A 22397-nucleotide genomic window follows, 5' to 3' on the forward strand; every position below is an offset into this window, starting at 1 on the left:
TTTATCAAAAAATAATTGTGTATAAGTGGAACTTCATGATTCATATCTATGTTATTCAAGGGTCAACCCTACTTTTAATTTGCATTTCACCTGTTATGAGAAATGAGCATCTTTTTCTGGGTTTAAGAGCTATTTGTCCTTCATTTTTTTGTAATTTCTGGGTTCATATCCTGCTAAATCATTGGCATTTTCTTATTGTCTTCTAGGAACTGCTTATACAGTGAAGATATTTTATTCATGACACTAGTTTACCTTTGTTTCCAGTTTCATTTGTTTATTCTTTAACTGTGCTTATGGGCTTTTTGCCAGCAGGAAATTTTGGATGTTTGTATTATGAAGTTTCTAATTTATTCTTGGGCAAGCTCTGGGTTCTGCCGCCTGGAATCTCCTCATGGAGACTTCATATGCCGCTCTCTGGGGCTGACGGTGCCACCTTTGCCCTGACCCTGTTCTCCTCCTGCTCATTGTCAACAAACCACAGTTACAATGTCGATAGAGTTGTCAGGAGCCTAGAAACTCACTGTGGTTGCTGGAAGGCAGGAGCCTCTCTCTCAGGACCAGGGATGAGAGTACACAGTTACATTCCTCTCTGCTGAAGCCACCCAGGATATGAAAGAAAAATACTATGGCTAAGCCCCCATGCAGCACTTCCTGCCACAAGCCTGCTGTGACTCCCACTGTGCTGAGGACACAACCCATACCCCTTCCCTCCACCCACAAGTCCCTACTGCTGCCTCCAACCAAGTCTTAGCACACTGTGTCCCTGCCACCCTGCCCTTCTCAGGAATACTGTGACTTCATCGAGCGTCTCAGCCTTTGCCTGGGCTCTTCCTTTGCCAGAACTCCCCACATCTGCAGATCACTCTCTGGCTAATGCTACTTGTCCTTGGATTTCAACAGCAAAATCACTTCATCCAGGAAGCCCTCCCAGACTGAGCATCTCTGCTAGCAGCCTCCCCCAAGGGCCACTGAAACACTTATTGGATAATTATTTGTTGCCATCACTCCCACTAGATTGTCAGCTCCACCAGGCAGAGACTAGATCTGCTCTGTCCCCTGCTGTGTCCCCAGTGCCCTGCACAGAGGAGGTGCCCAATAAGTGTCTATGGGTGATTGAATTAAAGTCAACAAAATACCTACCAAAGCCATTTTTGTGCCAGGACTTGTGATGGGATTACAGAGATGAAAGCATCCTCTAAAATCTGTCCCCAAAGCTCTACTTTCTGGGGTTTGTATCCTACTAAGGACCTTGGCCCAGGTCTCACCTGGACAGTGCCCCCAGCTTCCTCCTCCACCCATGATAGCCTCAGGGGTGTAAAAAAAATCACCAATTGGACCGCCCTGTAATCCAGGCCCTACTGACTGCTCTGCTGTCCCCCTCACTTCTCACCTTGTCCAACTATGACTTCTGGTCCTTCAACAGCTCAACCTCACTCCCCAGTCAGGGCCTTTGCACTTGCGGTGGGTGCCCTCCACCAGGAGTCTTCTTTCTTTGTCCTGCTTCAAATCCCTGCTCGAAGGATTATGACTTCTGCACAAAGTCCCCCAACCTCACCACCCCTGGGCCCCAGTCTGTGCCTGTCCTGACACCTTCGTTTTCTTTATTATCTATAATGATTAATTGCCTCCCTACCAGACCAGATAGTGAGGTGAGCCTGAGGGTCGGTCTGCTTGATTTTTGCTCTTTCTAGGGCTGGCCTTAGGGCAAGGAGCACAGAAGGGGCCGTTATCATGCCATGGGTGGGTAAACTGAGGCCCTGGGACCTAGGCCCTTGCCAGGGTCCCACAAGAGTGAGCCTGGAGCTTTTTGAGACCCCAGGTGAGATCTGGGCTCTTCTCTGTGCTGTCACCCCTTCCCTTAGGTCTGGGATCTCCAGCAGCCTGTCTGAGCAGGGCTGCTGCTGCAGAGTCTTCCGGAACTTTCTGCCCCTCCCCGCCCTCGTCCCCCACACAGCCCTGACTTTCGGTAAGTGACAGCAGCTCAGGAAGCCAAGGGGCCCACACAGGAAGCAGCGAGTGGGACTTTCCTCCCCTGCTGCCCAGCTCTGCCCTCCCTCCGTTGGCCCAGGGTCCCCATCCCCAAGGTAAGAGCTGGTGGTGCCACATGGCTCTGGCCAGGGGTTGGGGGGAGACTGTGTGGATGGCTGCAGCTGGGGACAAAGGCAAGTTTGCCTTTCAGGCCTCCGAGGAAACCCGCCAGATGTGAGCTGGGATGGCTGGCTGTGTGGCCTCTGGCAAACCGCTCCCCTCTCTGGGTCTCAGCTTTGTCCTGCATAAAATGAGGCCTTGAATTCCCAGCTCCCCGGACTTGCGAGAATCATCGCACATGTGCCCAGGGCTTGAGGTCCCTGGGGAGACAGTTCCCAGCTCCCACCCTTCCAGCCCTCAGGCCAGAGAATAGGTTGACCATCCAGGCATGTGGGACTTTTGGTGTTAAAACAGGGGCATTTTTCTAGGCTCCAAAAACCACCTCTGACTTTTTTTGTTTTACTTTCGATATTTTAAAAATCATGTTTTTTAAAGTTTTGTATTAAACAAAAGACGTGCTGTGTGATTCCATTTATATAAAGGCGCAAAGACAAGATCAGGGCAACTGTCAGAAATAGGATGGTAGTTCCCTCTGTGGGGAGTGACGGGGTCCGCAGAACTCCTGGGGCTGGGAGTGTTTTGATTCCTGGTCTGGGACTTGGTGACACCAGAGGGGGAAAGTTCTCTTTTCCCCACACCCTCCCTCCCTGACAGTAACCCCCAAACCACTGTGCCAAGGGACCTTCCTGTCTGATGTAGCTGGTATTTATCAAGTGCTTGCTGGGACTATCACCAAGGATTTGTGCCACTCATTGTGAGTTAAATGAGTTGACAGCTTGGGCTGGGCTCAGCAAACAACCTTAGGGAAACAGGTAGGAATCAGCCCATTTTACAGCTGGAAAAGTTGCGTCCCAGTAGTGGGAGTCCTGCCCAGGTCACAAAGCCAGGATATAGTGGGGCTGGGATTTGAACCCAGAGCCTTGGGTTTTCACCTATCCCCAGTCCCAGGCTTATATTCTGGGCATGTTATAAATCTCATTAATGCTGTCCACCACCCCTACCCCAGTGTTATTTTGGAACATAGTCTTTTTTACCCAACATTCTCTTTATATCCTCTTCATTCAGATCAATTTAAGTGGATCTTGTCCATTTGTCCCCACTCCCACCCCGTTCCTCACAGGGTTCAAAGCCCAACTTCTTCCTCTACCCAGTCAGGGGTCCTAAGCTCTGGGGTCCTCCCGGGTGACTGAGATCTGGTAGTTGACTGGTGTGGAATGCCTGGGAATAAGGCTGGCGGTTTTCTCCCAGGGAGGGCTTCCTATTATAGGGACCTAATGGTGGGAGTGATGAAGGGAACAGAGGTGGGGGAGCAGGGGAAACAGACACAGAAATCCCTGTCGACTGAGTCATCAGTTTGGGTCTGCCTCCCTCAACGTGCATCACATCAGGTGCAAAAGCTTCCAGCTCCAGCCCCAGAAGTGCTTGAATCCCCCAGACCCACAGGGAGGGTTGGCCACCCCTAGCTTCTTAAACACCTTTATGCACAAGCCATCTGCTTTCTGGTCAGCAAATCCCTATATCTGTGATCGATTGCTCCTGCTTGTCTGGAGAAGGGGTTGGAGGAACTGGTATATGGGAAGGCTGGAGATTGACTGGAGATGTCTGCCCTGAGCACCATAATAGTCTGGGATGTGAGTTCCCACAAACTGGTGTGAATATATTCCACTCCCCAAGCACAGCCCTCATCTGGGGGGTTATGGCTCTTCACCCACCTTGCACTCATCTCCCTCTCTCTGTCTCTCTGCATTTCTGTCTTGCTCTTTCTCTGTGTGTGTTTTTGTCCCTCTCTCCTCCCTCCCTCTCTCTCTGACTTCACCCCTACCTCACCCACAAGCATCTCTGCCCCCTACTCCACTCCCAGAAACGTTGTAGTCTTATCCCCTCTGGCCGCAACTGAGATGCTGCCTCTTTCTGTGTCCAGGCAGGCTGCAATCATGGCACCTCCAAGTGAGGAGATGCCCCTGATCCCTCAGCGTTCCTGCAGCCTCTCCTCTTCAGAGGCTGGCGCCCTGCACGTGCTGCTGCCCCCTCGGGGCCCTGGACCCCCGCAGCGCCTATCCTTCTCTTTTGGGGACCACTCAGCTGAAGAGCTGTGTGTTCGAGCTGCTAAGGCCAGTGGTGAGTGGGTCCCTAGAAGGCTTGGCTGGAGGGAGGGGTAGGGCTGTGGGGAACCCAGATTGGGAGCTGAAATAGCTGCCAAGTGGAGTCAGCATTGGAGCTGGGGCTTTGAAAGATGAGTAAGAGTCTGGTAAGAGTGTGCACAGGCAACGATATATGCAAAGACTCAGAAGTGTGATGACATATTAGGGGAAACAGCTGGTCATCCCTCAAGGTAAACTGTACAGTGGAAAGAGATGTTCTAGGGAGAGGGGCCGGGAGCCCTGAGAAGCAGGCTGAGTACATGACTGGCTTCTCTCCTAAGGGCAATGAGGAGCCTTGGAATGGGTGTGAGAAGGGGTGGGACATGGTGTCAGAGCTGAAGGTGAGACAAAGCCTGTTGGGGCTGCATAGGGATGACATGGCAGCCCTGCAGGGGACAGAAGGGGAGACTTGGGTGGGAGCTGATGGAGGTGTCCCCTCAGGTATCCTGCCCGTGTACCACTCCCTCTTTGCTCTGGCCACGGAGGACCTATCCTGTTGGTTCCCCCCGAGCCACATCTTCTCCGTGGAAGACGTGGGCACCCAGGTCCTTGTCTACAGGCTCCGGTAGGAAGTGTCCCCCTACAACCCTCCAGATCCCTCAGCAGATGTGGATTAAATGATACCAGGAGGGCATGCCTTTTGTTGAGGGCTTAGGGAATGGGAGTTTAAAACAACAGTGACCCTACAATCACCATCTCCCTGAACCTCCTGGTGGGTACCCCAGGGAGGGTGTGATCATTGCTTATTTGACAGTTGAGGAAACTGAAGCCAGAGTGGGTGGGTCACTTGTCCAAGGTCACACAGTAAGTCAATGACCTATTCTGAGCTCTGTGAAGTCTTCGCAGTTTAGGCTCCCCCAAGCCACAACACCACCATATTCCCACTCTAAGGTTCTCCCCTCCCCACCCCCACAGCTTTTACTTCCCCAACTGGTTTGGGCTAGAAAAGTGCCACCGCTTTGGGCTACGAAAGGACTTAGCCTGCGCCATCCTTGACCTGCCAGTCCTGGAGCACCTATTTGCTCAGGTAGGGATCTGTGTGAGGTTCAGCCCAGGGGTGGAGGTCCACAGGGCTATATCAGGGCTCAGGATTGGGCAGCCTTGGCTGACCCTGCCTGTGGCAGCCCTGGGGTGGAGGTCAGCCCGGGGGTGGGGGTCTACAGAGCAACATCGGGGCTCATGGTTGGACTGTGACTGGCCCCCAGCACCGAAATGATCTGGTGAGCGGCTGCCTCCCAGTGGGCCTCAGCCTCAAGGAGCAGGGTGAGTGTCTCAGCTTGGCCGTGCTGGACCTGGCCCGCATGGCTCTCGAGCAGGCTCAGCGGCCCGAGGAGCTGCTGAAGACAATCAGGTGAGGGCTTCCAGGCTGTGGTATCGTCAGAGTCCACCTTGAGGCTCCCCATCTAGAAGCCTGCTGTGCACTCATGTGACCCAGACCCCTGCCAACCCAGCCCTACCCTCCTACCCACACTGAGGTTCCATCACCAGGCCTCCTGCAGCTAAAAGGCCTATGTGTGTCCCTGTCTGTCCTATGGACCTCAATGGCCCTTCCCACACTGAGGCCCCGCTCCCATGCGTGTCCCTGGGTGTGTCTCCGTGTGCACTTTGTGCCCCCCTATTGAGGCCATACACCGGCCCATGAACTAAAGCCTGGGTTGGTGTGCATCCCTGTCCTCCCTTCGGAGACCCCTCCCCATACTGAGGGCCCCCTACCCCGACTCGCAGCTACAAGGTCTGCCTGCCCCCCGGCCTGCGCGACCTGATCCAGGGCCTGAGTTTCGTGACACGAAAGCGTATCCGAAGGACAGTGCGCAGGGCCTTGCGCCGCGTGGCCGCCTGCCAGGCTGACAGGCATTCACTCATGGCCAAGTACATCATGGATCTCGAACGGCTGGACCCAGGCAGGGCCGCCGAGACCTTCCGCGTGGGCCTCCCCGGGACGGCTGGTGGTCAGGATGCGCCAGGGCTGCTCCGCGTGGCTGGTGGCAGCGGCATAGCCTGGAGCCCAGGAGAACAAGAGGTGCAAAGGCGGCGGGGGCGGGGCCAAGGGGAGGAGCACGGTAGTGGGCGGGGCTTGAGGGGCGGGGTCAAAGGGAGGACGACTGTGAGAGAGCTTGGGCCCGCCCCGCCACCCCCGGAGGAGTGAGGTGGGGCTGAGCCAGGTAGAAGAATGAAATAGGCTACTAGTTGGGTGGGCGGGGCTCAGGCCAGGGTCAACAGCAGGTGGAGGGGAGAGACAGGACTGAGGAAGGGCGGGGATCCTGACTGGACTAAGGGAAACCGCGAGATAAGGTGCAGCTAAGTGAGGGAGGGGCTCAGGGTTGGTGAGGGGGACCAGCCGAGAAGGAGGTGGGGTTTGGCAGGGGTGGGGCGGCAGATATTTGGGGCTGAGCAGGGGAGGGGTTGAAAAGGGCGGGACTGACAGAAAGGGTGAGGACTGGCTGGCAGGTAGTAGGAGAGGGATGTGGCTGGGTGAGGCTGAGAGGGTAGGGTCTCATGAGTATGGGTTGGTGGGGTCCAAGTTTCCAAGAGGGACTTTGGACTCGGGGTTGGGGGCGGGATCCCCAACCTCAGTCCTCCTCCTTCCCAGGTCCTTCAGCCCTTCTGCGACTTTCCAGAAATTGTGGATATCAGCATCAAGCAGGCCCCGCGCTTTGGCCCGGCTGGGGAGCACCGCCTGGTCACCGTCACCAGGACGGACAACCAGATCCTGGTGGGTGCTGGACGGCCCCCTACCTTACCCGAGGGCGGGGACGTGGGACTGTCACCCTTGGGCCACAGCGTGTGCTGACGCGGATCCCCTCAGGAGGCCGAGTTCCCGGGGCTGCCTGCCGCCTTGTCCTTCGTGGCACTCGTGGATGGCTACTTCAGGCTGACCACCGACTCCCGGCACTTCTTCTGCAAGGAGGTGGCGCCGCCGCGGCTGCTGGAGGAGGTGGCTGAGCAGTGCTATGGCCCCATCACGTAAGGACCCGACCCCACTGTGGCCAGACCCACCTGGGACTGAGTCTCGGTCAGTCCCCTTCTCTGCTCCTCTGTGTCCTCACCTCTTAGGAGCTCTGAACAAGGAGTCTAGTGCTTGAACAGCGCCAGGTGCATAGGTGATGCCCAATGAGGCTGGAGTCTCCTTTCTGCTGCTGGGGCAGCTGCTTCCCTCCCTTTGACTCCTCCAGGCTCCAGGACCATTTCCTGGGGATGCAAACGGTGCCTAGCTTCACCTACAGCCTGCTCTTTAATTCCCTAAGCAGAAGCCCCGACTTGTGGCTCATTTTATACATGGGAGGGAATGTTACCTGATGAGGGTCCCAGAGGTTCAGAGAAATCAGGATTAGCCCAGGTCTAGTTTGGTTTCTCTGCTTCCATCTTTCTTTCTCTGTCTTTGACTCTCAGTTCCCTCCCTCCTTTCCTCACAGCCTGGATTTTGCCATCAACAAACTCAAGACTGGGGGCTCGCTTCCCGGCTCCTACGTTCTCCGTCGCAGCCCCCAGGATTTTGACAGCTTCCTCCTAACTATCTGTGTCCAGGTCAGTCTACCACTAGGGGCCAAGAGGACAAAGGAGGGCTTCCTGGAGGAGGTGACATTTAAGCTGAAAACTGAAAGATGAATCAGCATGGCTTCCTGAAGAAGGGGAGGGAAAAGGCATTCCCAGTGGATGGAACAGCATATGCAAAGGCTTGGAGATTTTGAGGGGATGGTGCTACCCACTCCCACTCAAGGGCCACTCCTTTTTGCAGACCCCCCTGGGCCCTGATTACAAGGGCTGCCTCATTCGGTGTGACCCTTCGGGAACTTTATCCCTGGCTGGCCTTGGCCGTCCCCACAGCAGTCTTCGAGAGCTCCTGGCAGCCTGTTGGAATAGTGGGTTGCATGTGGATGGGATTGAGCTGAACCTCACCTTCTGCTGCACCCCCAGACCCAAAGGTGAGCCAGCCCTCTTCCTTGAGCTGAGTGATTGATCTGGGACCCTGCCTTCTGTGTCTGCCACAGCTCTTGTGTGGCAAGTGGGAGAGACTGCAGGTCAAGGTAGTTTAGTGGGGAAAAAGGGTGATTTGAGGCTGCTAGGATAGATGTTGCTTTCAGGCATGGCTAGATCCAGGCACAGTTGGACTAGCACTTAGTCTTTCTCCATCTCTTGCCTCTTCCTCTGGGTGAATTTTGCTCTCAGACAAATCCCCCTTGGATGGGACAACTTTGAGGTGTGAATTCTCCGGAGTCTCCCAGAATCCCTAGCAGGACTGACACCAGGCTGCCCACAGCATCACCTGGTCGTTTGCACCCCTGCAGGGTTCCTTCCCTCTCTGTCTCCCTCCCGCACCCCCTACTGCAACTTCCTGGAGTCTCCTTTCAAATAATGCACATGCTCCTGGGTCCTCATCTCAGTGGGGGAGAGGGGTCACAAGAGACACTCCACTGAGACAGGGAGTAAGCAAAGCTTTGAGGACCTTTTACCTCTGACCTCTGGTTTTCTTCCTCCACTCACTCCCCATAGAAAAATCCAACCTGATCGTGGTCCGGAGAGGTTGCAGCCTGCCCACGTCATGCCCTGTTCAGCCCCAATCTCAATGCCAGCTGAGTCAGATGACGTTTCACAAGATCCCTGCTGACAGCCTGGAGTGGGTAAGGAGCCCCAAGGAATGGAGGTCAGGGATACCTCAGTTGTGAGCCAGAGACCATGTCTACATCCATCTCTGCTGTGTGGCCTCAGGCATGTGACATAACCTCCTTATGCCTGTTTCATCATCTATAAAATGCGGCCAGTGCCTGTGCCTGGCTCGGGCCAGGGCCAGAAAACTGGATCCCATGGGAGCCCCCTTACTGGCTTCTCCTGTTTCCCCCTCACTTTCCAGCATGAGAATCTGGGTCACGGGTCTTTCACCAAGATTTACCGCGGCTGTCGACATGAGACCGTGGATGGGGAGGCCCGGGAGACAGAGGTGCTGCTCAAAGTGATGGATGCCAAGCATAAGAACTGCATGGAGGTGAGCAGGGTGGGGACCAGGCCTTCTGGGTTCAGAGAAATTTAAAAACACATGGGGTCTTAAAACAACAGACATGTAGCCATAGCATCTCCAAACCATGAACTATAGAAGGGTCAGGGAATTTAGATACAAATAGAAAGAGTACACCAAACAGAGAGAACAGCCGGTGCAAAGGTCCTGAGGCTGGGCCAAGCCTGGCATGTTGAAGGAACATCAGGGAGGCCAGTGGGTTGGAGAGGAGGGAGCAAAGGAGAAGAGAAGAATGATGTGGATGGAGGCATCAGCAGGGGCTGGGCAACACAGGGGAAGGTTTGAGCACTTCTCAAATCCCAAGTCTCCCACTCGTGTGAGAGACTCAAGGTAGGCTACAGTGAGGACTTCCAGCCTCCATCAGAAAACCAAGATACAGTGGGGAAGGTATAACTCAGTGGTAAAGTGCATGCTCAGCATGCATGAGATCCTGGGTTCAATCCCCAAAACCTCCATTAAAACAAACAAACAAACAAACAAACACCTTTCTGGCAAAAAAAAAAAACCATGATACAAAAAAATATGTACACAATGTAAACAAGGCTGCATCTGAAAAAGAAAAAAGAAAAACATCGTGATACAGAGTGCTGTGTGCATTAATGGTTAATTCTGGAGCCGAAGGAGGCGTGTGGCTAGGTCTCTTAAGGCAGGTTTGGTAGCAGCAAGTTTGGGGTCCTTGGCCTGACCCTGGGGTGGGAGGAACCCATGCATCTTCTCTCCCTCTCCCTTCCCCAGTCATTCCTGGAAGCAGCGAGCTTGATGAGCCAAGTGTCATACCAGCATCTTGTGTTGCTCCATGGCGTGTGCATGGCTGGAGACAGTGAGAAACACTTCCTATCCCCACCCCTGCCCTACCTCATTGAGCCTAAATTTGAGCCTATCTATGGCAGCAATAGCGCCCCCTGCTGGGGCTCCGTTCCAACCAAGGGCCACAGTATCTCTCTAAGCTTCCATTTCATCAGTGTAACTCAACAGCTCTTGGGAGCCCAGAATGTGGCAGGAGCTGGGTGCATTGAGTAGAATATGCCAGGCTGAGCAGAGTGATAAATGATCGTGTGTGGCGGGGGCAGCACAGGGCACAGTGGGTGGTCAGGGGCTGCTAACTCAGCTTGGAGGTCAAGCAACAGGATTCTGAGTAGGTGAGGATCAGTTCTAGGCTGGAAAGGCAAGCATAAGTTGGTGATAGGGAAGAGGGAGAAGAGAGATGTTCTAGGCAGAAACACAGAATGTGCGAAGGGCTGGAAGTGAGTTATAGAGAGAGATTGGTACCTTCTAGGAATATCAGACAAATAGTTTGGAGGTGGGAAGTGGGGTAAGGCTGGAGGGGCAAGGGAGGGAAAAGTCAGAGCTGAGAGTTCAAGTGACCCTTGAAGGTGGGATGCGGGCAGAGCCTGTTGAACACAAGTACAGTCCTGCCTCCTAACCCTCCCCCTCCCTACTGCCACCAGGCATCATGGTGCAGGAGTTTGTACACCTGGGAGCGCTGGACATGTATCTGCGCAAGAGTGGCCACCTGGTGCCTGCCAGCTGGAAGCTACAGGTGGTCAAACAGCTGGCCTATGCCCTCAACTATCTGGTGAGTCCTCCTCCTCTGCCTGCTCCACTCTCCATTCACAGAGCGGAGGGGAATTGAGAGTGGGCGCTGTAGTATGGATAGAAGTTTGGCAAGGCTGCAAGGCAGATGACGTTGGGCATTTTAGACTGAGAGAACAGCACATGTACAGGCTCAGAGATATAAGAGTAGAAGAAGGGAACAACTGGTCATCCATGGACATCAAGGGGAATAGTGAGAAATGAGGCTGGGCAGGGAGGAAGTCTTCTGAGAAGAAGGAACGCTGGACCTGGGACCTTGAAGACTGAGTAGGAGTTCATCAAAGGAAGAAAGGAAGGAGGGCATGTCAGGCCAAGGCAACAGCCTGGGCAAAGGCTGCAGCTTAGATGGTGGGTTGCATGTCCTGAGGTGCATCAGCTGGTTTACTTGGCAGGGAACCAGGGTAGAGGTGTGGGAGAGAGAAGCTCACATAAAAAGCAAACAAGGGCTGGATCTCAAAGGGCCTTGAATGCCAGGCTGAGGACCTTTGACTTTACCCTAAAACGACTGAGGAGCCATGGAGTGGGAGAGCACTGTTTTGAGAGAGGGAGGGCCACAGGGGGTGGACTGCCAACAGTCTAGGGAAGATTCTAAAGTATGGTCTGAGCAGTCCCAGGTGGGCTTTGAAGAATGTGTAGGAGTTCACCAGCCAGACTACTCATTCATCAACCCCTCCTTGGCATTTCCCTATGCCTGGCTCGCTTAGGAAGATAAAGGTCTCCCTCATGGCAATGTCTCAGCCCGGAAAGTGCTCCTGGCCCGGGAGGGGGCTGATGGGAACCCACCCTTCATCAAACTGAGTGACCCTGGTGTCAGCCCCACTGTGCTAAGTCTGGAGAGTAAGTGCGGAGGGGTGGAGGAGGGAGGGGCCTAGTGGGTCACGGAAGCGGATCCCTGACCCCATCCCTGCTCCCACAGTGCTCACTGACAGGATTCCCTGGGTGGCCCCTGAGTGTCTTCAGGAGGCCCGGACACTTGGCTTGGAAGCTGACAAGTGGGGCTTTGGTGCCACAGTCTGGGAGGTGTTCAGCGGTGTCATGATGCCCGTCAGTACCCTGGATCCGGCCAAGGTCAGAGCACCGGCACTGGCCTCAAGAGCCCTCATTTGATAGAAGGGTAGACTGAAGTCCAGCTTGGGGAGGATGGGTGGGTCTGAGGGGGCTTTCTGAGGGTGCACCAGCTCTTCCTCCTGCCCTCAGAAGCTCCAGTTTTACGAGGAACGACAGCAGCTGCCCGCCCCCAAGTGGATGGAGCTGGCCCTGCTGATCCAACAGTGCATGGCATACGAGCCGGGCCAGAGGCCCTCCTTCCGTGCTGTCATCCGTGACCTGAACAGCCTCATCACTTCAGGTGCCCACTGGCACTGGGTCAGGTGTGGGGCAGGGCAGCGCTAGCCTGTCATATTGGGCCCAGTAGGAGAAGAGTGAGGGTCGCATTCAGAACCTGCCTGAGTTGGAGTGGTTTGTGACTGCAACAGCACAAGCTTCAGCAACTCCTGTAATAAACAGGCCCCTCAGCTCAAGCTTGAACATAGTGGATATTTGGTTCTCATTTGGTGAGGGTGTCCAGGTTAATAGGATCCTTTCCCTTTGTAGCTTCACCCATCCCATGGCCTTAGGCCCCTGTTGGATCCTCTGTAGGCAGGAGACAGGTGGGAGACGGTCCCATTCTAGGTTTCCATGGGCCAGGCCTGAAGTGACACCCAGGATATCTCTCCCCTCCATCAGTCTGAGCTCAGTCATGTGACCACCCCTCATGGGGGAAACTCCCTTCTGTCTGTGTACAGCGTACGCACTATGTAAGAGGTCTGCCTTTGCCCAGGGGCACCTTTTCCAGCCCCCACAAATTACCTTTTGGCTTGCAGTGGCCCTGCCATAATGTACAGAAAGGGTAAGCATGCAGATTGAAGTCACACAGCAAGTCAGTTTAGGAGTGGGGGCCCAGTATGCTGTTCATTTACTGCTCGTGTCCTCCAGATTATGAGCTCCTCTCAGATCCCACACCTGGTGCCTTGGCACCCCGTGACGGGCTTTGGAATGGTGCCCAGCTCTATGCCTGCCAGGACCCTACCATCTTTGAGGAGAGACACCTCAAGTATATCTCACAGCTGGGCAAGGTGAGGTGGGCTGGCTTGGGGTGGGTGGGGTAGCACCCATGCACGTGAACACCAGCCCTGCTGTTCCCCAGGGCAACTTTGGCAGCGTGGAACTATGCCGCTACGACCCACTGGGCGACAACACAGGCGCCCTGGTGGCTGTGAAGCAGCTGCAGCACAGCGGGCCAGAACAGCAGAAGGACTTCCAGCGGGAGATCCAGATCCTCAAAGCCCTGCACAGCGACTTCATTGTCAAGTACCGAGGTGTCAGCTATGGTCCAGGTGAGCCACCTCCCAGGTAGGTGCTCTTCAAATCACATCCTCATCCTCCTCCAGTACCATTTTAGGGTGATTTGAGAATGTCAGCTGTGGTGCTACTGATGTCTCTTGTTCATCCAGATTCAGATCGCTTTGGGGTTGTCAATTTCCCTACCTGAAAAGTGGGTCATTTATAAGGTTTAAAAGAATCAATGCCTATAGGGGGAGGAGGATATAGCTCAGTGGTAGAGAATGTGCTTAGCATGCACAGGGTCCTGGGATCAGTCCCCAGTAAAAACATCAATGTATATAATAGAAGGTACTCAAAAGACATTAGCGATAAGTGTCATTGTTACCGTTCCCATTTTATAGAGAGTAATATTGAGGCCAGGAGGGACTCAAGGTCCCATTCTTAATAGGGAAGAATGGGGAGGGGGACAAGACAGAGTTAGGCCCTGTGGTGACTCCTCCTTTCCTCCCCCACCTCCTCTAGGCCGCCAGAGCCTGCGGCTGGTCATGGAGTACCTGCCCAGCGGCTGTCTGCGCGACTTCCTGCAGCGGCATCGCGCCCGCCTCGACGCTGGCCGCCTGCTCCTCTTTGCCTCGCAGATCTGCAAGGTGCCAGGCCGGCGTGAGAGGGCGGGGCGCCTGGGGACCTGAGGGGGCTGAGCTGGCCCAGGCTGAGCCTGGGCAGGGTCTTCATAGATTCGCTGGGAAGGCTGTGGTCTGGTTGGAAGTGGGGTTGAGTTAGGGCTAAGGTCAGGACTGGAGTGCAGGATGGATCACGGATAGAGTGAGACTTGGGGGTCTGGGTTGGGGCTGGTGTAGGATACCAGGTCAGGCTTGGGGCCCGGGCCCAGTCATCCTGGGGCCCATGCCCCATGCCTGCCCTCAGGGCATGGAGTACCTGGGCTCCCGCCGCTGCGTGCACCGCGACCTGGCAGCCCGTAACATCCTGGTGGAGAGCGAGACGCACGTCAAGATCGCAGACTTCGGCCTCGCCAAGCTTCTGCCCCTCGACAAAGACTACTACGTGGTCCGCGAGCCCGGCCAAAGTCCCATCTTCTGGTGGGCACTCCGCCCCGGCCCCACCCTGACCATTCCCTTCCTCACGATTACCCAGGCCCCTTCCCCTGCACCCACTTTCCTGGCCGAGCCCCTCCTCCCACTGCCCTGGGCCCACCCTGGCCACGCCCCGCCAACCCTGGCCCCTCCCCGCTGTACTGGCTTCGCCCCCCCCGCCCCCCAGTCCTGCCCTGCTCCGCCCCTTGGCACTGGTCCCTCCCTTCCTTCAAATGCACCGCTCATCCCTGATCCCGCCCAGGCCTCACTCTGGCCCAACCTGGTGTTGGAGAATCCTCTCAACCCACGGTCTGGGGAACTAGAGACCTCGGATCTGGGACTGACCATCTCACAGCCTCCACCTTGACCAGCTCCCCAGCCCAAGGCTGCCCCCTTTCCCGTCCTCTGCCCAAGACCTCCTCGTCCCCCTCCAGGTATGCCCCAGAGTCCCTCTCAGATAACATCTTCTCGCGCCAGTCGGATGTCTGGAGCTTCGGGGTCGTCCTGTATGAGCTCTTCACCTACAGTGACAAGAGCTGTAGCCCCTCAGCTGTGAGTTGGCAGCCCCGGATCTCCAACACCCTCCTTCCCACAACCCCTTCATGGCCAATCCCTGTCCTGTTTGTACCTGCGTCCATCTTTTGCTTAGGATCACCTGGTCCCAACCTTAGAAGGCCCAGTAGGACGTCTTTTCGCTCTGGCTGACCCCTCCTCCCACCACAGGCAGCACCCCCCCCACCCCAGTCCATCACAGAGACTCCTCCTCTTTTAACGAGGACACTGTCCCTCTCTGTGGGTGATTCCCCTCCTCCCTTCACTCTGGCTGACTCCCTCAATCACGGATGGGCCCTACTCCCTTCATCATGAATGGCTCGTCCCCCAACATGCATGCTCCCCCTTGGTCCCAGGAGTTCCTGCGGATGATGGGATGTGAGCGAGATGTCCCAGCCCTCTGCCGCCTCCTGGAGCTGCTGGCTGAGGGCCAGAGGCTGCCCGCACCTCCTGCCTGCCCTGGTGAGGTGAGCGCTGGAGGGCCTGCCTCAGTTTCCCACTCTGTAGATGCACTGGGGGTCTTGAGCGAGCCTGCTGGCCCCTCTGGTTCTCTTAACCACTGATGTCTCTTGGCTAAGAGCAGAGGCCAGGACATGAGGCTGAAGGAGATTCTGTCCTCTACTTTGTTGCTCTCTATTTGGCAAGTCACAAACACTTTCAGGGCCTAAGTTATCCTATCTCCAAAATGGGAGTAACTGCCTTATTGGATGGGAGAGGATCAGACTAGTTAATGCCTCTCCAGTGTTCAGTTCTGAGCCTGGCACACAGTCGGCGCTCAATAAATGTTTGTGGCCTGAGCGAATTAATTTATAAATGATCAACCACATGTCTGACACTTGCACAAAAGTTGTGATGATAAACTGTGAGAGTCACTATCATTTACTGAGCACTGATGGTATGGGGACCCAGCAGGGGACAGAACAGATACTACCCCTCCCCCACTATAGCTTGTAGAAGCTAACAAGAACATTCTGATGGTGCTCAATGTCTGGAAAGAGATGGAGGATGTGGTCAGGGAGGGCCTCCTAGAGGGGGTGATGCCTGAAAGAGGAAGAGGATCCTGCTCTTGGGGAAAGCTGAGAGAGGACATTCTCAGTGGAGAACACAGCAGGTGCAAAGGCTCTGAGGTGGGAATGAGCTTGGTGTATTTAAAAACTGAGATGGGTGCAAATATGGCTGCATGGAATGAGAGAGGAGGTGATGGAGGGAGATGGTGGAGGGAGGGAGATAGGGGAGGGGATGAGATTTTGTTCTAAGATCCATAGGGAACCATGGGAGGCTCTGGAGCAAGCAAGGAAGAGATGGAGTCTAATTTATATTTTAAAACAATTAACAGGAGTTATGTCCTTCCTACCACTCACATGTGACCCTGTTGTCTCTTCCCACCCCCTCAGGTTCATGAGCTCATGAAGCTATGCTGGGCCCCTAGCCCACAAGACCGGCCACCATTCAGTGCTCTGGGCCCCCAGCTGGATGCACTGTGGAGTGGAAGCCGGGGATAGTGTCCAGAGGCATGAGATTTTCGCCTTCCCTGCTTGTCTGGAGGGCGAACCCCATTCACCATCATTTTTATATCTCCTGCACACAGACCTCTGGGTTCTGGTCTCCATGGACTGGCTGTGTGACTTCGGGCAGGGAGCTGAACCTCTCTGGGTTTCCTGTTTCAGAGACTCCCTCATGGGGCAAATGACATTGCACTTAGGGGCTTGTAGAGCAAGAGTAGTCTTGTGGCCTTTGAAACTTGTAAAGATTCAAGACAGATGCAATGGTGGGGTCTACTGAGCTCCCCCCACCCCCGAATCAAGGAATAAATTTAAGCCTCTTTCATCTTCCCATCTTCTCATGGCTTGGCCCTGAGCTTCTTATCTCATTTCCAGAAGGAACATTATGTAGCTTTAAATATATGATCTCAGGCTTCTTTTCCCTCTTCCCTCTTTAGCTGGAGGAAGCCAAGGACAAGAGCAGCTGCCCTGGCTGAAATTCATTTTTGGGGGGAACCTGTGTGACTGGGATTGTGTAAGAGGCCAGAGAAGGCTGAGGTCCTGGTCGACCCTAACCGAACCTGAGTGTCCCAGGGCTTCAGTTTTTCTGCCTACACACTAGAGCCCTTTCTATCCTGACCAGAGGATCGCACAACTGATGACAATGGAGGCTGACAGAAACTTTTCAGCAGTTGAAGGAAGGAAAGGCAGTCTTGGTAGAGGGAACAGCATGGCGAGAGTAAGGAGGCTCTGAGTATACAGGTTAAGAGCTCAGGTGTTGGAGCCCATGGTTCTGCCACTTATTTGGTCTGTGATGGTGGGTGAGTTGTTTCTCCTCTCTGAGCCTCTGTTCCATCCTCTTACAATGGGCAATAGTGTTGGCCCTTCGGTGGTACAAAGTCAACTTCTGGAGGCTTGTGAAAAGGCATTTTGTGCAGGTTAAGCCCCCATTGCTTCTTCACACCTGCCAGCAATGCTTTTCTGCCACTTTTGCCTCTTTGGAAAACTTTTATTCACCTCTCAAAACCCCAGCTATCACCTCCCTGCAGCTCTCCCTGGGGTTCTCCCACAACTGCCAGCCAGCCCTGTACTTCCTTCTGACCCTTGGACAGGGGTGGGGTCTGCATTCAGCTCTGTCTCCTCTGACCTGGAGGCTCCTTGGGGGCTGGGTTGGGGTGGGCAGAGAGAGGACTCTGGAAGTGTTTGTTGAATGAATAAAGAAGTTCAGGGGTTGGAGGAGGGTATAGCTCAGTGGTAAAGTGTGTGCTTAGTATGCATGAGGTCTTGGGTTCAATTCTCCAGTACCTCCATTAAAAAGTAATAATAATAAATAAATAAACGAACCTAATTACCACCTCCCAAATAATAAAAATATAAAAAGAATAACAAATTTTAATGTTCAGTGGAAAGGATGGGTTGTTGCTGGACTTGGGCAGTGGGGATCCTTAGAGATGTGCAAGCCGGGAAGGAATGTGCTTATGGCTGGGGGAGAGAGATCCCTGGGGGCCACAGACCCCTCAGGGCAGGCTGGCAGCGGAGGGGCAGGAGGATGGGGTTTGAAGGACAGAAGCCCTCCCCCCAGCCCCAGCTGCTGGCCTTGGCTCAGTCCTGGGGAGCTGATTACAGGCTCTTCTTGGTGGGTGGAGGGAACAGGCTGCTCTCGGGGGGGTCAGAGGGCGAGGCTGGATTAGGAGGGCGAGGCCATGCAGCTGGGTCCAACATCAGTAGAGGCCAGGCTAGTCCCCTCCACATCTGCTGGAAAGATTAGGAGAGTGACAGAGACAGAGAGAGATAGAGAAGGAGAGAGAAAGGCCAAGACTCAGGGGGAGACAGGCAAGCAAGGGAGAGACAGAGATAGAGATCTCTGCGCCTACTCTCCTAGCCTAGGTAAAGCTGCCTGCTTTGGTGAAAGGGGGGCGGGATGGCTCTGGGCTCAAGCAAGAAAGGAGTTTTCAGCTCAGTGTCTCCCCTGAGTTGGGTTGAGTAACCGTCCTCTCTGCCTTAGTTTCCCTCCTTGGTAAAACAGGGTCATAAGGCTTCCTGGGCTCATACCCGGCAGATGCTGCACGATTGCAGCCGGCTTCATTCTGGGTCCCCCAGACCCTGCCCAGCCCAAGGAGGCCGATGTGGGAGAGGCAGAGCCGACCAACACGCCAGCCCCAGGGCATACCCAGCCTCTTGTGGTCTTGGGCAAGTGTGGCGTCCCCTCTCTGAGCTTCAATTTTCCTTCTTTGTACAATAATAAGGACAAGAAGATTCTGGGCTTCGTGTTTTTTTTTTAGCAGAGGTACCGGGGATTGAACCCAGGACCTTGTGCATGCTAAGCATGCTCTCTGCCACACTCTACCATTGAGCTAGACTCTCCCCCTGAAGACAACAAGATTCTGTAGTGTTTTTTGTTTTTGTTTGGGGGGAGGGAGGAGGTAATTAGGCTTATTTATTTTTTTATTTAATGGAGGTACTGGGGATTGAACCCAGGACCTCTTGCATGCTAGGCACACATTCTACCACTGAGCTATACCCCTACTCCTACAAGATTCTGAATGTCCCTGGTCTCAGCTGTCTGCCTGCCTGCCACCAGCATCCTGCGGAATGATTATTTCTCAGTTCATTTCTTTCACCTCTTTAAAATGGTTAAAAAAAAAAAAAGACTCCACAACCAGTGGTCCCCTGGGAGAGATGTGCCCAAGGAAGGAGGAGAAACCATGGTGGTTTTGCGCTCATTTCAGCCTTTCTATTATCAGTGTTGTGGCTGGATCAGCTCTTGGAGTTCTTATTACGACTGCAAGATGCCCTTCAGCAACAACCAACAGGAAACTTGGAGAAAATCAAAATGTATTACGTACAGGACGTGGAAATTAGACAGCACACCTGGGGCCATAGAACCAGGTCACAGGTAGACAGAGAGCATTATGGGCTTGGGGTCCTGCTTTTATTAGGGTCAAAAGTGAGGGCCTAGTGTCCCCAGACTCAATCTTTATTGGTGAACTTATTTAAGAAAAGTTTTTGGAGGGGAGGTAATTAGGTTTATACATTTATGTTTTAAATGGAGGTACTGGGGATTGAACCCAGGACCTCATGCATGCTAAGAATGCGCTCTACCACTGAGCTATAACCTGCCCCGCCACTGGGGAATTTAAATGTGAGAATGGGGATTTCAAACACAAGGAGAGGAAAAATCAAGTGGTGAGTTATGGAAATCAACCAAGATGTCTGAAACAAAGGCAGCTGAGTTGAAGAAGGTGGCCTGGCTCTGTGTAGTGACATTGGAGGGCCATCTTTGAAGCTAATGCCCCAGCAATCAAAGCTTAAGTCAGGTACTCCTTTTACAAGAAAGAGAAAACCCAGCATCAGGGGTTCCCTGACCCTGCCCTTGGCCTTGTCCCTGGGCCGATCTCCGAGAATGCTTTGTCCCTTCTCCAAGGCCCCCAGCTGGGGCGGGCTGGGCTCCTATAACAGGGGGATCCTCACTGGGGCCGGGTACCTCCCGCCGCCATGGACCCCCGCCGGCTCTCCTGGGCGCTGGTGCTGCTGGGCCCGGCCCTGGAGCTTGCCCTGGGCTCTGCGCCCGCCCAGGAGGCCCCCGAAAAGCTGTGCGGCCACCACTTCGTGCGCGCGCTGGTGCGGCTGTGCGGGGGCCCGCGCTGGTCCCCCGAGGACGGGCGACCTGTGGCTGGTGGCGACCGTGAGTGAGGGCGGGCGAGGACTGTGCTCTGGGGCCTCTGGGTGTGTTGGGGGTGGGTGCATGCGGGCGTAGATGGAGATTGGGGCAAGCGGGAGGGTCTGCATGTATGTTCGGGGGTCCACTTGCCAATTGCAGGGTGTGCGGTCCCCTGCCCTGGGGGAATCAGTGCGAGGCGAACCAGGCAGAATCTTAACAAGTGTACAGTTAGATCTTGTCTTTATTTACAATTTCAATATTTTGAGCATCACGAATTTTTGTGTTAATTTTGATTTTTAAATATTGCATTAAAACATAATTGATCTTGGTTGTTGAGGTTTTTTGGCGCCCCCTTAAACTGTGCACTGGAGGCCAGAGACTGGTTCTCCTCGCCCTAGTCCTGGCCCTGGTGCAGAGGGTATCAAACAGGTTTGTGCGCACGTCTGTCACACGCGTGTGTGTCCGGTGTGTGTGAGTCTGTGTGACACAGGTACAGATGGGTGTGCAGGGGCACACGTGGAGGGGATGTGAGGGTGTGTGCCTGCGTCTATGTGTGCCCACTGCCTGCACACGCTGCACATGTATGTTATGTGTCCCCTGTCCCACTGTCCCCTTACTATCTTCTGCTCTGTGAAGTGCCTGTGCGGTCTTATGCTGGGTGGCACATGGGAATGGCCATAGCTGGGGACTTGAGTGTGGGTGTGGGTGGAGAGTGCACACATCTGGACAGGGGATTCAATCCGTGCCTGCTATACAGTAGGTGCTTCATAAATGGTCAGTCTACTTATGTGCATGATGAGTGTTTGGTGGGTCACACAGCAGGGTGTGAGCTGCAGTTGTGTGTGCAGTGTATGTGTGGGGTCCTCTGGGGTACCCGCTCCATGCTGAATTCCTCCCTGTCCCCAGGTGAGCTGCTACGGTGGCTGGAAGGAAAACATCTCCTCCATGGGCTGGTGGCCAATGGGGACCCCATGCTGATACTCGCCTCACCGCCCCTGCCCCAGGCCTCTCACCATCACCACCACCGCCGGGCAGCTGCCACCAACCCTGCCCGCCACTGCTGCCTCAGTGGCTGTACCCGGCAAGACCTGCTGGCCCTCTGTCCCCACTGAACCCTTCTGGGGCGTGGCTTTGGAGGCACCTGAGACCTAAAGGAATCTGGTCTGGCAAGCTCCTGATGCCACATAACACCATGAAGCACCATGTCTGGGAGGAGGCTGTTGGTTACCTCTCAAAACAAGGTGCTCACCACCTCCCCCAGGCCACCTGTCCTCTCTGGGGCCAACTTGGAGGATCCTTGGGTTTTTGGAGACGCCAGATACCAAAGTTCAAACATTCTCACCTCAGAGGAGCCCCAAGTGCCCCACTCCCTTGCATTTGTTGACACCCCATTTGCTGTCTCCTCCATAGTAAATAAATAAGATGCCTGCAGAATCCAAAGCAACTTTTTGCATTTTCTCAAGACAACGGGACCAGCCACAGGCCACAGTCAGCCTTCACGTGGGACTGTCCTCCCGGCAGCCACAGACCCACCAACACTTACAGAAACTTAACAATTGGATGGTCATCACAATACAAAGTAGGGAAGCTGAGGTCTAGGGAGGTAGCTGCTTGCCAAGGTCAGACAAGGAGGGAATGGCCAAGTGCAGGATTTGAAGCCAAGTCTCTGTCATGATTCATGTGTCATAACCTCACTTAATGCCCACTTATCAGTAGACATACCACACAGCCGTCTGAATGAGTCACAGTAAATATTTATTCATCCAACTCTCACCATTCTTTTCACTTGCATCCTCCCTTCATCCTGAGATGGGAACTGGACATACGACCCTCTTGAAAAAAATGACAAGGCATTTGAAGACGTCATCTGTTCACATGTATATTAACTTTCCTAAGGCTTCTGTAAGCTCTGCCTCCACCTTCACGTCGTCTTCTTTCCTGTGCCTCTCTCTGTGTTCATTTCCTTCTTTTTAAATTTTATTTATTTTATTTTGGGGGGGAGTACTTAGGTTTTTATTTATTTTAACAGAAGGACTGGGGATTGAACCCAGGACCTCCTGCATGCTGAGAACACACTCTACCACTGAGCTATACTCTCCCCTCTCATTTCTGCCTCTTATAAAGATACTCTTATTGGATTCAGAGCCCACCTCAATCCAAGATGATCACATCTCCATCTCCACCTCAATCACATCTGCAAAGACCCTATTTCCAAATAAAGCCATATTCTGAGGTTCTGGGTGAACGTGAAATTTTGTGAGGCACTATTCAATCCAGTACAGCTGGGGAGAAGCACGCTCGCCCGAGGGCAATGGGGAGCCACAGACGGTGTGCAATCAGGGGCAGGATGAGTTCAGATCTACCTGGTAGAAACCCCTGCAGCCCCTGCCTCATCCAGATTTGCCTCCTCTTGCTTGGATGATGCCTCAGCCTCCACCATCCTTCCCAACAGTCCCC

At 54.1% G+C, this 22397-nt stretch overlaps 2 protein-coding genes across 2 annotated transcripts; both read left to right on the forward strand.

Moving 5' to 3' along the window:
* Positions 1-1993: 1993 nt before the first annotated feature.
* On the forward strand, positions 1994-16629 carry JAK3 (Janus kinase 3). Its single transcript, XM_006199068.4, has 24 exons — positions 1994-2084; positions 4010-4206; positions 4671-4794; positions 5145-5256; positions 5435-5580; positions 5955-6249; positions 6820-6942; positions 7036-7193; positions 7643-7754; positions 7966-8152; positions 8721-8848; positions 9079-9210; positions 9976-10060; positions 10689-10816; positions 11538-11670; positions 11750-11901; positions 12031-12181; positions 12808-12947; positions 13019-13208; positions 13678-13802; positions 14080-14252; positions 14681-14798; positions 15155-15265; positions 16193-16629. Exons 2-24 carry the CDS (start codon positions 4023-4025, stop codon positions 16298-16300), a joined length of 3315 nt encoding a protein of 1104 aa, XP_006199130.1. The 5' UTR covers positions 1994-2084; positions 4010-4022; the 3' UTR covers positions 16301-16629.
* Positions 16630-19735: 3106 nt separating this feature from the next.
* On the forward strand, positions 19736-21374 carry INSL3 (insulin like 3). The gene is made up of 2 exons (XM_072947391.1): positions 19736-19964; positions 20847-21374. Exons 1-2 carry the CDS (start codon positions 19775-19777, stop codon positions 21050-21052), a joined length of 396 nt encoding a protein of 131 aa, XP_072803492.1. The 5' UTR covers positions 19736-19774; the 3' UTR covers positions 21053-21374.
* Positions 21375-22397: the final 1023 nt, after the last annotated feature.

The sequence above is a fragment of the Vicugna pacos genome, chromosome 22 (genome assembly GCF_048564905.1).
Source record: "Vicugna pacos chromosome 22, VicPac4, whole genome shotgun sequence".
NCBI lineage: Eukaryota > Metazoa > Chordata > Mammalia > Artiodactyla > Camelidae > Vicugna > Vicugna pacos.